Below are 14,868 nucleotides of genomic sequence, written 5' to 3'. Positions count from 1 at the left end.
TTGAGATTTATTAAGAATTTTGTGAGTTTGTGTTTTCGTTCAAAAATTTAAAAAATCTGTGATGCCGGCATGGGTAAATTTTTCAGATTTGGGGTGAACAAATTTTCGGTGAATTTATGCTTTCAAATGATACATAAGATACTACTGAAGACATTTAATCAGTGCGGACTGGGTATATAAGCAAAAGTTAGAGATTTATTACGAATTTTGTGAGTTTGTGTTTTTGGTCAAAAATCCCCAAAAAATTGTGATGCCGGCATGGGTCGATTTTTCAGATTTGGGGTGAAAAATTTTTCGGTGAATTTATGCTTTCAAATGATACAGAAGATACTACTGAAGACATTTTATCATTGCGGACTGGGTATATAAGCAAAAGTTAGAGATTTATTAAGAATTTTGTTAGTTTGTGTTTTTGGTCAAAAATCCCCAAAAAATTGTGATGCCGGCATGGGTCGATTTTTCAGATTTGGGGTGAACAAATTTTCGGTGAATTTATGCTTTCAAATGATACAGAAGATACTACTGCAGACATTTTATCTGTGCGGACTGGGTAAATTAGCAAAAGTTTGAGATTTATTAAGAATTTAGTGACTTTGTGTTTTTGGTCAAAAATCCCCCAAAAATTGTGATGCCGGCATGGGTCGATTTTTCAGATTTGGGGTGAACAAATTTTCGGTGAATTTATGCTTTCAAATGATACATAAGATACTACTGAAGACATTTAATCAGTGCGGACTGGGTATATAAGCAAAAGTTAGAGATTTATTACGAATTTTGTTAGTTTGTGTTTTTGGTCAAAAATCCCCAAAAAATTGTGATGCCGGCATGGGTCGATTTTTCAGATTTGGGGTGAACAAATTTTCGGTGAATTTATGCTTTCAAATGATACAGAAGATACTACTGCAGACATTTTATCAGTGAGGACTGGGTAAATTAGAAAAAGTTTGAGATTTATTAAGAATTTTGTGAGTTTGTGTTTTTGGTCAAAAATTTAAAAAATCTGTGATGCCGGCATGGGTAAATTTTTCAGATTTGGGGTGAACAAATTTTCGGTGAATTTATGCTTTCAAATGACACAGAAGATACTACTGCAGACATTTTATTTGTGCGGACTGGGTAAATTAGCAAAAGTTTGAGATTTATTAAGAATTTAGTGACTTTGTGTTTTTGGTAAAAAATCCCAAAAAAATTGTGATGCCAGCATGGGTCGATTTTTCAGATTTGGGGTGAACAAATTTTCGGTGAATTTATGCTTTCAAATGATACATAAGATACTACTGAAGACATTTTATCAGTGCGGACTGGGTAAATTAGCAAAAGTTTGAGATTTATTAAGAATTTTGTGAGTTTGTGTTTTCGTTCAAAAATTTAAAAAATCTGTGATGCCGGCATGGGTAAATTTTTCAGATTTGGGGTGAACAAATTTTCGGTGAATTTATGCTTTCAAATGATACATAAGATACTACTGAAGACATTTAATCAGTGCGGACTGGGTATATAAGCAAAAGTTAGAGATTTATTACGAATTTTGTGAGTTTGTGTTTTTGGTCAAAAATCCCCAAAAAATTGTGATGCCGGCATGGGTCGATTTTTCAGATTTGGGGTGAAAAATTTTTCGGTGAATTTATGCTTTCAAATGATACAGAAGATACTACTGAAGACATTTTATCATTGCGGACTGGGTATATAAGCAAAAGTTAGAGATTTATTAAGAATTTTGTTAGTTTGTGTTTTTGGTCAAAAATCCCCAAAAAATTGTGATGCCGGCATGGGTCGATTTTTCAGATTTGGGGTGAACAAATTTTCGGTGAATTTATGCTTTCAAATGATACAGAAGATACTACTGCAGACATTTTATCTGTGCGGACTGGGTAAATTAGCAAAAGTTTGAGATTTATTAAGAATTTAGTGACTTTGTGTTTTTGGTCAAAAATCCCCCAAAAATTGTGATGCCGGCATGGGTCGATTTTTCAGATTTGGGGTGAACAAATTTTCGGTGAATTTATGCTTTCAAATGATACAGAAGATACTACTGCAGACATTTTATCAGTGCGGACTGGGTAAATTAGCAAAAGTTTGAGATTTATTAAGAATTTTGTGAGTTTGTGTTTTTGGTCAAAAACTTTAAAAATCTGTGATGCCGGCATGGGTAAATTTTTCAGATTTGGGGTGAACAAATTTTCGGTGAATTTATGCTTTCAAATGATACATAAGATACTACTGAAGACATTTTATCAGTGCGGACTGGGTATATAAGCAAAAGTTAGAGATTTATTACGAATTTTGTTAGTTTGTGTTTTTGGTCAAAAATTTAAAAAATCTGTGATGCCGGCATGGGTCGATTTTTCAGATTTGGGGTGAACAAATTTTCGGTGAATTTATGCTTTCAAATGATACATAAGATACTACTGAAGACATTTCATCAGTGCGGACTGGGTAAATTAGCAAAAGTTTGAGATTTATTAAGAATTTTGTGAGTTTGTGTTTTTGTTCAAAAATTTAAAAAAATCTGTGATGCCGGCATTGGTAAATTTTTCAGATTTGGGGTGAAATTTTCGGTGAATTTATGCTTTCAAATGATACATAAGATACTACTGAAGACATTTTATCAGTGCGGACTGGGTATATAAGCAAAAGTTAGAGATTTATTACGAATTTTGTGAGTTTGTGTTTTTGGTCAAAAATCCCCAAAAAATTGTAATGCCGGCATGGGTCGATTTTTCAGATTTGGGGTGAACAAATTTTCGGTGAATTTATGCTTTCAAATGATACAGAAGATACTACTGAAGACATTTTATCAGTGCGGACTGGGTAAATTAGCAAAAGTTTGAGATTTATTAAGAATTTTGTGAGTTTGTGTTTTTGACCAAAAATCCAAAAAAAATTGTGATGCCGGCATGGGTCGATTTTTCAGATTTGGGGTGAACAAATTTTCGGTGAGTTTATGCTTTCAAATGATACAGAAGATACTACTGAAGACATTTTATCAGTGCGGACTGGGTAAATGAGCAAAAGTTTGAGATTTATTAAGAATTTAGTGAGTTTGTGTTTTTGGTCAAAAATCCAAAAAAAATTGTGATGCCGGCATGGGTCGATTTTTCAGATTTGGTGTGAACAAATTTTCGGTGAATTTATGCTTTCAAATGATACAGAAGATACTACTGAAGACATTTTATCAGTGCGGACTAGGTATATAAGCAAAAGTTAGAGATTCATTACGAATTTTGTGAGTTTGTGTTTTTGGTCAAAAATCCAAAAAAATCTGTGATGCCGGCATGGGTCGGTTTTTCAGATTTGGGGTGAACAAATTTTTCGGTGAATTTATGCTTTCAAATGATACAAAAGATACTACTGCAGACATTTTATCAGTGCGGACTGGGTATATAAGCAAAAATTAGAGATTTATTATGAATTTTGTGAGTTTGTGTTTTTGGTCGAAAATCCAAAAAAAAATTGTGATGCTGGCATGGGTCGATTTTTCAGATTTGGGGTGAACAAATTTTCGGTGAATTTATGCTTTCAAATGATACAGAAGATACTACTGAAGACATTTTATCAGTGCGGACTGGGTAAATGAGCAAAAGTTTGAGATTTATTAAGAATTTAGTGAGTTTGTGTTTTTGGTCAAAAATCCAAAAAAAATTGTGATGCCGGCATGGGTCGATTTTTCAGATTTGAGGTGAACAAATTTTCGGTGAATTTATGCTTTCAAATGATACAGAAGATACTACTGAAGACATTTTATTAGGTCGGACTGGGTATATAAGCAAAAGTTAGAGATTTATTACGAATTTTTGTGAGTTTGTGTTTTTGGTCAAAAATCCAAAAAAAATTGTGATGCCGGCATGGGTCGATTTTTCAGATTTGGGGTGAACAAATTTATTTATTGAGAATTTTGCGAGTTTGGATTTTTGGTCCAAAATGAACAAAATCGACCATACCGGTATGGTCAAATTTTCAGATTTGGGGGTCAAAAAAGTTTTGATGATTTTATTGTCCCAATTGATACAGAACGGACTACTGAAGACATTTGATCAGTTGAGACTGGGTAAACAACAAAAATGTTTAGATTTATTGAGAATTTTGTGAGTTTTGATTTTTGGTCCAAAGTGAACAAACTTGGTCGTAAAACTTTCATCTATCATCGCTGATTTTAAAAGCGTATAGCGTTTAGGAGGCCCAAAATTTTAGACCCCTTTAAGGCTCACAGGGATGCCTTTAATAGTTTATTGAAGTAAGTCTTTGACATTTACCAATAAGGCAACAGGGGAATTCAATAGTCCCCGTGTCCATTTCACAAAGACATGACTACGACTACGAGTCCTAACGTAAGACTAGTCCTACACCTAGGAGATACACAAAACGTGTGGCTAGTCTTAAGTTAGAATGAGTAGCTCGTCCTAACGCAAGATAAGTCTAGTCTTAACTCTTTGTGAAATCCACCAAAGGTCTTTTCAAGAAGAAATTCAAGCCTACCTTCCATCCTGGATGAGCCAACTGGGGGATCGCGTTGTCAGATCTTTGCCACATCACATTCCATCTCAAAACCTCGTTTCTTATCCATCATGTACATATAAAAACCATTGCACTGCTTCTTCTTCTTGTTCTTCTTCTTCGGTGGCATATTTCTATCGAGGAAATAACACTCCACAGGCAGTACAGCAAATGTGATGAGAAAAGAAGAGAAATTTGACAACTTGTTGCAGTTCTCACACTCACATGATATACCCGGGTTGTCTACAACAGAAGTTGTTTCGTACACAAGCTACTCATGGGGTCGAACATTTTGGATACGAAACCAAGTTGTTCTTTTGGTATTTAATGATGGAGCGTGTGGACTGTGTTAGTGCAACAACACAACAAAGAGGGCGCTATGCTAGTTAATGGTGGTAGTTTGCACTACACACAGACTTTATGATTGGTCTGTTTTAAACCAAATTAGAGCAGGTACATTGCGCGTAAGTTAATAACATAGATATATTATTTTAGTTCTGTATCTATGGTTAATAACCAAATTAGACCAGGGCCCATTTTCATAGCGCTGCTTAGCGGCCGATTTTTTGCTTACTGTGCAATTTCTATTTCATAGCGCTGCCAACCGTAAGCACACGAAAGGGTATGCTAATCTTCCGGTGCTTACCGCACGAACATAAATGACATCACAATGCAAATCCACGGTAAACACGCAATAATGGCCGCCCGTTTTTTTCTGCTAACCTGTGAAATACGCTAAGGCTTAAGCAAATTTTTCTGCTACAGAAAGCACGCAAACTTGCTTACCGTTAAAAATGCTATGTCAGATTTTTGGCCGATTTGACCCAACAATATTGATATTGATTTGATGGGGGTCGAGAAAGTTACAAGCTTTCGTCCGAGCCGTGCTCGTAAAAGTCCGCCAATTATTAGTAGCAGTGATAAAGTGGTCAAAATTAGTTTTTGTCGAGATCCCGACAATATCACGTGACCAATTCTTATGTGTTTTATAAAAAACGTTTTCAATATTTGTTTGTCATGGTTCCTGACCATTAAAAGTAAAAGTTAAACTTTTTTTCGTTCCTGCGCAACCAGCCAATCAAAGTTCAAAGAAAGGAAGTTGTTCCTTTTCACTGTTTATGGAAACAGAAACTAGATGAGGACGTAGAGCTATATATATTGACTAGAGCGCTAACATTCAGCTTGTAGCTGCGATGTTTGAATGTGTTTTAATAAACCGATAATAATAACATCCCGCTAAACACGCACTAATGTTTTGAAGCCGTGTGGGCGCATAGCTTTATATAACTGACATACAGATCCTTGTCATTTGATTGGTGGAACTTACTTCACGTGACATTCACTATTACTCCATTCCGCACCGGCGATCAAAAAGACCTATTCGCCTATGGGGAATAGCATTTCCCATTCAACAGTTAGAATCATTCTTGTTCCCAATGTTTTTAAGCAGTACAGCGCCGCCGCGCCGCTGCTAAAACAAAGGAGCACCTGCGCAAAAGGTTGTGATCCGATTTGTGCATTGTTGCCGCTCCGCGGCGCTATATGAATATTGGTTGTCAGTAATTTGTGTGATTTTTCATAATGTTATACTTTAAAAAATACTTCAAATGACAAGGATCTATGTCAGTTATCTAAAGCAAATATTGAGTGGCTTTAATTCGTGGAATGGAAGGAATAATTATTACCACTCGGTAAAATTTGGACTGTTCCATTTCACTCGGCTTCGCCTCGTAAAATGGAACAGTCCAAATTTTACCTTGCGATGTTATTCCTCCCATTCCACTCTGAGCCACTCAATATTTGTATAATTCTTTTGATGAGAACATAGATATAGAATTAAAACATTCTATATCTATGGATGAGAATGGAGAATGATTATAGACAAATCCAGGCGTGCAAGTACTGGGCGCCGCCATGGGTGCCGCGCGCCACGATGCGGTGTGTCTTTGTGCCTATTTTTGTGCATAAAAAAACATGATAAAATCGTTCCTTTTCACTTTTTAGGGAAATTGAATGTCTTCCTCTAACAATCTATGCAATTTACCCTGACATGGTTTACATGATACAACGATGTACTACATTCTTGATAATTTTGTTGTTTAAATTAAGCACAAAGTAAAATACTGAAATTCTGACAAAATGTAACGCATTTTAGCGACTTTTATGCAGTTTACGTGTCTTTTTCCTCTAACTCACCCAAGACATTCACCGTTTTAAGATGATTCGGTTTCTATTTAGTTGCAAATATTGGTCAGTGGGCGCCGCGCGTCACTGCTGCGGTGAACTTGTGCCTAATATTTTGTGCACAAAGACACGAGAAAATCGTTTCCCTTCTCACTTTATATGGAAATTTAACTTCCTCGACAATCTATGTGATTTCTTTGAGATGGCTGCATGTATGACGATTTAATACATTCTTGATTTTTTTTTTTAAATTAAGCACAGAGTAAAATACTGAAATTGTGACAAAATACTCTGCCGATGTCAACTATAAATATATGCAGTTTCCGCGTCGCTGTACCTAAGACAAGCACCGTTTTCAAGATGATTCGGTTCTATTTAGTTGCAAATATTTGTGGTCAGTGATCTTCATTAGTATATTATGCACATAGACCTTATCGCGCATCAATCGGTCGATCGCGCAACAATCGGTCGATCGCGCAACATTCGGCAACGAACATGCGCGATCAACCGATCGTGCGGGAATGGCTCGGCGCGATCGGCCGATTGTGCAGGAATGATTTTGCGCGATCGGCCGATTGTGCAGGAATGGTTATGTTGGGCGCAATCGGTCGATCGCGCAACAATCGGTCGATCGCGCAACAATCAGTCGATCGCGCAACAATCGGTCGATCGCGCAACAATCGGTCGATCGCGCAATGACATCTTTGCGCGATTGATCGATTGCGCTACGAGTATTTTTTCCCGTTACCATTCCTGCACAATCGGCCGATCGCGCAAAATCATTCCTGCACAATCGGCCGATCGCGCATGTTCGTTGCCGAATGTTGCGCGATCGACCGATTGATGCGCGATCGACCGATTGCTGCGCGACCAAAAGATATTTCAATAGCGCAGCACGATCGGTCGATAGCGCAGAGCGATCGGTTGATCGCGCAGATTGACCGATCGCGCCCAACAGTTATGAGTGATCGGCCGATTGTGCAGGAATGGTTTTGCGCGATCGGCCGATTGTGCAGGAATTGTTTGGCGCGATCGGCTGATGTTCAGGGGCCGAATTCACAAAGATGTAACATTGATTGTAACTGCAAATCAATCGTAGTGTGACGTCACTACATAAATCACTATGGTGATACTGAAAATTTGTCCTGCTATGAATTTTATTGCTTTGAGAAATCGCCCTAAGGAATAGTTTACCTGCACGATCGGTCGAACGCGCGAAACCATTCCTGCACGATCGGTCGATCGCGCAAACCCATTCCTGCACGATCGGTAGATCGCGCAAAACTTTTCCCTGCACGATCGGTTGATCGCGCAAAACTTTTCCTGCACTATCTGTCGATCGCGCAAACCCATTCCTGCACGATCGGTAGATCGCGCAAAGCCTTTCCTGCGCGATCTGCTGATAACGGGAAAAAATACTCGTAGCGCAATCGATCAATCGCGCAAAGATGTCATTGCGCGATCGACCGATTGTTGCGCGATCGGCCGATTGTGCAGGAATGGTTATGAGTGATCGGCCGATTGTGCAGGAATTGTTTGGCGCGATCGGCTGATGTTCAGGGGCCGAATTCACAAAGATGTAACATTGATTGTAACTGCAAATCAATCGTAGTGACGTCACTATATAAATCACTATGGTGATACTGAAAATTTGTCCTGCTATGAATTTTATTGCTTTGAGAAATCGCCCCAAGGAATAGTTTACCTGCACGATCGGTCGAACGCGCGAAACCATTCCTGCACGATCGGTCAATCGCGCAAACCCATTCCTGCACGATCGGTAGATCGCGCAAAACTTTTCCCTGCACGATCGGTTGATCGCGCAAAACTTTTCCTGCACTATCGGTCGATCGCGCAAACCCATTCCTGCACGATCGGTAGATCGCGCAAAGCCTTTCCTGCGCGATCCGCTGATAACGGGAAAAAATACTCGTAGCGCAATCGATCAATCGCGCAAAGATGTCATTGCGCGATCGACCGATTGTTGCGCGATCGACCGATTGTTGCGCGATCGACCGATTGCTGCGCGACCAATTGATCTTAATTTGATCGTTCAATAGCGCAGCGCGATCGGTTGATCGCGCAAATTGACCGATCGCGCCCAACATAATCAAACTTTAACACACAAGCATTTTAGGACTTACGGATTTCCTTCAAACTTAAAATATTTAAAAATGTTGATCATTTAATGTTGTAAAGAATACCAAAATTTTAATACAGCATTTTACAGTAATATTGAAATGAATAATAACGAGTTAAAATGTACTAAAAAAAAACCCAACAAGTTCTAGATGACTGATATGATATGATACATGTATATGCCAGATCAAATAATCACATAACTTTAAAGCATTGTACAATTTGCCTTTTGATATGAAATTTAATTGATTTCAATTGGGCTTAGTTTAGATAACTTCTGTGGAGACCACGTAAGAAAAAAACAAACCTGAAGGATAACAAAACGTTTCCACGTGGAAATTTAAAAGATCATGCAAGGAAAGTTTTTGTACAACGCTATAGGATAAGAATGTTCCGCAAGGATGCGTTTTGGAGAATGTTTGTGTGAATTTAAGACACTTGACACTATTGGTAGGGCCTAATTACTAAAAATAATTATTAGCATAAAAACTTACTTGGTAAACGAGTAATGGGGAGAGGTCGATAGTATAAAACATTGTGTAAGACGGCTCCCTCTGAACTTGTAGTTTTCGAGAAAGAAGTTATTTTCCAGACCTCAGATTTAGAATTCGAGGTCTCGAAATCAAGCATCTGAAAGCACACAACTTCTTGTGGCCATGGTGCGGACAAGGTTCTTCGACGGCCAATTTAGCTCACATTTTCACAGGTTTGTTATATTATGCATATGTTGAGATACACCAACTGCGACTACTAGTCTTTGACAATTTACCAATAGTGTCCAGTGTCTTTAAAACAATAATAAGTCAAGACAGTTGGATTGTTGTGGAATATTCCATGATTTCAAGCCAATCTTCAATTTGCTGATCAATTTGATTGTTATTTGTATTCAGTGTCGACAGATTAATTAATTGTCATTATTAATTTGTCTTCTACATTGGGAATGGAGGTACAATGATTACAAATGTTTTTAGGTCTTTCTAGATTTTAAAGAAAATAAATAATAAACGAATAAAGCAAGGATTACTTCTTACCATTTAGGGGATCCCCAAATAATCCTTCTGAGCATTTGCTTTTAAGTGTTCCAGAAAAACAGGAGATGGACATGTTTTGTGGTTGTTCCTGGCCAGTGTACAAGACACATTGACAATTAATCATATGTCAGTCGTACAGATGAACTATGAAATATCAAATGTTTCAGATCTTTGGAACAGTCATTCACATACAACTCTACCTAAGATATGTATTTTGGATTTCATTATGATTTCATCAACAGTCAATCTTGATAAGTTTAAAAATGTTGAGAACAATCGATAAAAAAAGTAAAATACTCAACAGACGACTTCTCCAAAAGATAACATCTACTCATGTTTAAAAAAAAAACATGGTCAAAAAGAAATCTCCATCACAAACATTAAAGTTTACTTTGAAGAACTATTAAAGATCGCCTATGTACAATGAGATCCTTATATCAAGTATGTAAAAGCACCACAACATTTTTTGTAAAAGTCTCTCCAAAAATAGTTTTGGTTAATTGTTTTCAGTTTACTTGTTTACAATATTTCAAAATATAGCCTTTTTATAAAGGCACATCATAACTTAAAAAATTAGAGGTGCAGGTATAACTTAAATGTGAGTAATCTCACATTATATATATATTTATATATATATATGCAGCACCATCGTGTGGAAGACAGCCGGGAATCAAACCCTTAACAACGTTTGTTTAATAATAGCACACATATCACCATGACAACACCTGGATAGAGGATAAGAACAAATACTGATTATTAGCCAGTGTTATGTATTGCTCCTTGAAACTGAGGGAGGGTTTTTCTAAAATAAAATAATTACAACTGACAAACATTGCCAGGTAGTTAATTCATGGTTGTGCAACATTAAAGCATTCTTACAAGTTTAATCTTGTGTCAAATATTATAAACCAGAAGGGAGAAGGCCAACATAGGGCTAGAAAGCTCAGTTGGTAGAGCACCGACACGTTAATCCAGAGGTCGTTGGTTTGAGTCCCACTCTAGTCATTTTTTCTTTGATTAATATAGCCCCAAATCAAGTTTACCTAGAGTAAGTTTTTATAAATACATAAACCCTTACAATCACATTATAATGATTCATTGTTCCTGCCCAGCATAATGTTCACATGAATGATTCTAACCACTCAAAAGATAATTTACAGCATGTTATCGACTTTGCCCTTTCGTGGCAGAACAGCCCAATCCGAAAATGTTTGTTTCTTATATAAGATCATTTCTGGGTAAATTGAGGGTGTATTTTCATTTCAAAGTTTCACGGGAATATAATTATACTAATGTATGCTTGTTCAAAAAACAACATGTCATATCTTGGCCCCTTTTTACACTTTTATCCCATTTTATGGCAACACGGCTTAAATTTGTACTTGCTTTTCTCAAAAGTGTAATTTTTGACATACATGAAATGGCCGCACTGAAACCCAAGGGTAACAGAGCAGTGAATCAACAGACCTTTATCATGCTGTCTCCATCTTGGTCATGTTCCTCGTATCGAATAACAATAATGAATGCTAATAATCATTTTGCAAATAGGAACCAGACTATTTTGTACTGCCAGCCTCGGTTTGGTAACAATGATATCAAGGGGAGAAATTCAAGATGGCGGCACCATGATAAAGGTATATTAAGTAAGAATATCCATCTTCAAATCAATGCATTGTGTTTGGATGGGTTACATTTTCCTTTAGATTGGTCGCTCTGCTAAACCTCCAAGTATTATACACTGCAGTACCTATACATTTTACATGATATTGTTCAATATAAAAAATAAAAAGTGTTTTTTGTTAAACATCATCTGTGCACCATGATGAGGATTTAAGATCCAATCAAATTAAGCCACAGCTAGGAATAAATCCATTTAATTCTAAATATTACAACAAACATCCTTCAAAGACCTTTATCCTCCAACAGTTATAAGTCCCAATATACACCAGGTATACACTTCATGTATTTACACCAGGTATACACTTCATGTATTTATACCCATTACATTCCCAGTGGTTCCCAATGTGAACCACATGTATGGTATATTCATTACATATAATTATACCCAGTGTCACCTAGATGTACCCACTACATCCCCAGTGGTTCCCAATGTGAACCACATGTATGGTATATTCATAACATATATCTATACCCAGTGTCACCTAGATGTACCCACTACATTCCCAGTGGTTCCCAATGTGAACCAGATGTATGTTATATTCATTACACATATTTATACCCAGTGTCACCTAGATGTACCCACTACATCCCCAGTGGTTCCTAGTGTGAACCAGATGTATGGTATATTCATTACATATATTTATACCCAGTGTCACCTAGATGTACCCACTACATTCCCAGTGGTTTTCCCAGAGTACCCCATGGAACTTGAGCTATATACTATCACCAAACTGGTAGTTTCACAAACACACCCTGTAGTTACCTATTGATAACTCCCACTGTATCCCATTTATACCCAGTTGATTAATGTCTAAATCATTGATAACTCCCACTGTATCCCATTTATACCCAGTTGATTAATGCCTAAATCATTGATAACTGCACTGTATCCCATTTTTACCCAGTGGATGACTGTTGCATTCATTGTTCAGGGCAGTCACTTATACTAATACATTCAAAGTCATGTAGCACCATTCCAGCAGGGCATTTACATCCAGGTACACATTGTGATTGTACACATTCTTGAGCCTCTTGTGAATTGATTGATTGACAAGTAACTTCACATGGCGGGGTGCATTCTGCATAGTAGGCTCCTCTCGGACAAGAAATGGCTGCAGGAAAAATAAGACATTATTCAATTCTTAATAATTGCAATCAGGAACTTTGGTATTTTTATGTAATGGTTTTTACAAGGTGCTGTGGCGCAATATGCTGCCAATCCAGCCAGGAACCTGGGGTGATCACCCCTTCTCTTTTCGATAAGTGCACTGGGTTCTGTTACATGCGTTACACAACACATGGGACCAACGGCTTTACATCCCATCCGAAGGACGAAGCAATGGTTCAGTGTCTTGCTTAAGGACACAAGTGTCACGCCTGGGGGAGTTTACTCACCACAATAATTTTCTCTCTGCCAATCTAACGTGATTCCTTTTTTCCTTGCTTCGTGTGCATAAGCTGAGAGAACATCACAGAGGCATTTATCTTGCATTGGGCAGGCACACCAATCGTACAGACATGCATTATAGAATGGCTCCGGGTCTATTAAGGCATGGGCTGGCGAAAACACATCACTCTGCAGATAATAAAAGATAAACACACTTTCTTTTAGTCACCGTTTGTTTTTGTATCCTAAGCATCTGAAGTGTCTTATTGCTAGTTTTGTTAGCTTTAGAAAACAGCATTTTGTTGACACTACAATCCTACCATGGAACAGTATTTTGTAAGATGGTCATGGAGTTCAATTCAACTAATTTCTAATACTCATTTATTTCCATACATCCATAAAAATATTGACAAGAACATAGACCTATGGAGTAAAGAAAAAATAATATTAAGTAGTAGTAAGCAGTATAAATGTAACAAAAAGAAAGAGTTTAGGGATGTTTTGATAAGCAGAAGCTTGTGAAAAAAAACAGCCATGCAGACAGACAAATAGACAAAACAAACAGACAGGCGTAAACAAAAGAACAGACAAACATAAGACATAACAGCTACTCGGACACAAGCTAGATCAGAGGAAATACAACTTGGACTGCAAATGGACCGTTGATGGGGAAATTTACAAGAAGTTTAAAGTTAACAAAATGCATTTTGGGCAATTCCACAGAAAATGATACATCAAGGTGAAAAATCAACTTTGTATAAAAGCTTAGTTTTCACCTGAAACTCAATAAAGATATATTTTGATGATTAAATGAAGAAAGTACATGTAAGAAATTGCATCATTTCAACACTTTTTCAGCTACTGAAGGAAAACAGTGCTCAAATTAAGTGCCATGTCCAAAACGCTTGGAATGTAATGTCCGTAACGCCATGTTGTGCTCTTTAGAGACCAAAGGCGAGAAACTCTGTCAAATGTATATCTTTTACACAATATCTTATCGACCAGTACCAAAAATACATTAATGGGAACCCAAAACTCAAAGGCTTTTGTACAAATGTAAAGGACAGTCAAATGTCATGTCCAAAAAATGTTATGTCCGTAACAGCAGAGTGATATCTGATAAATGAATAAGAGATACAGACTGAAGTTCACAGTGTATGCTGTCCATATGGACTACTATGCTGTTGTAAAGAAAAATTGTATATAAACATTTGGCAGATGTGATTGCTAAACTTCTGAAAACTGTCTGAAATGTAATGTCCGTAACGCTGGAATTGCCCGATTATAATAAAGTGTCTTACCATTAAGATATCACATCTTCCTATCGCTTCTTGAAGATAACTTTCCCCCTTAGCACATGGAGCTAACTCTTTACTTTCTCTACACGAACATTCTGGATAATCACCGCATATAAATGTGTTTCCAAACTCTGAGGATGTTGTAGTGTATGTGCCATTGCGACTCCTACAAATAAAGTGTACACGACACAAATAAAAACATATTTTTTTAAATTAGTTATTTTAAAATTTGTTGTTATTAATTACTTGATGATACCTATTAGTGGCGGTTAAAGCCGTTGGACCCTTCGGTAAACAGTATTGTCCAAGGCCCACACTTCGTGTATCACAACTTATATATAAAATAACAAACCTGTGGAAATTTAGGCTCAATCAGTCATCGGAGTTGGGAGAAAATAACAGGAAAACCCACCCTTGTATCCGCACGTTTCGCTGTGTCATGACATGTGTTTAAAATAAATCCATAATTCTCGATATCTAGAATTGATATTGTTTTACCGTTTTCTCAAAAAGTAAAGCATTTAATGGAATAATATTTCAAGCAAAGTCTTTCACCACTACCTTCTGTAAACCCTGTAAGTTGTTTGTAAATCTGTGAACTTTCTTTTTTTTCAGTACCGAAAGGGTCCAATGGCTTTAACCACTGTTGATTATC

At 37.1% G+C, this 14,868-nt stretch overlaps 2 protein-coding genes across 2 annotated transcripts in view; both read right to left on the bottom strand.

Annotated features, from left to right (window-relative positions):
* LOC139951512 (kielin/chordin-like protein) overlaps positions 1–4,728 on the bottom strand; it is a 79,006-nt gene extending 74,278 nt beyond the window's left edge. The window contains exon 1 of the mRNA XM_071950442.1: positions 4,477–4,728. Within this exon, the coding sequence (XP_071806543.1) occupies positions 4,477–4,530 (54 nt within the window). The 5' untranslated portion in view covers positions 4,531–4,728. The remainder of the gene's footprint in view (positions 1–4,476) is intronic.
* Positions 4,729–8,664: 3,936 nt separating this feature from the next.
* LOC139951513 (uncharacterized) overlaps positions 8,665–14,868 on the bottom strand; it is a 357,017-nt gene continuing 350,813 nt past the window's right edge. Inside the window, exons 218-220 of the mRNA XM_071950443.1 lie at positions 14,217–14,379; positions 12,924–13,104; positions 8,665–12,640 (exon numbers count right to left, since the gene is read on the bottom strand). Coding sequence (XP_071806544.1) covers positions 12,450–12,640; positions 12,924–13,104; positions 14,217–14,379 — 535 coding nt within the window. The 3' untranslated portion in view covers positions 8,665–12,449. The remainder of the gene's footprint in view (positions 12,641–12,923; positions 13,105–14,216; positions 14,380–14,868) is intronic.

The sequence above is a fragment of the Asterias amurensis genome, chromosome 19 (genome assembly GCF_032118995.1).
Source record: "Asterias amurensis chromosome 19, ASM3211899v1".
Taxonomy (NCBI): Eukaryota; Metazoa; Echinodermata; class Asteroidea; order Forcipulatida; family Asteriidae; genus Asterias; species Asterias amurensis.
The sequence above is the reverse complement of the archived record's forward strand: the minus strand, read 5'-3'. Positions and strand labels throughout refer to the sequence as shown.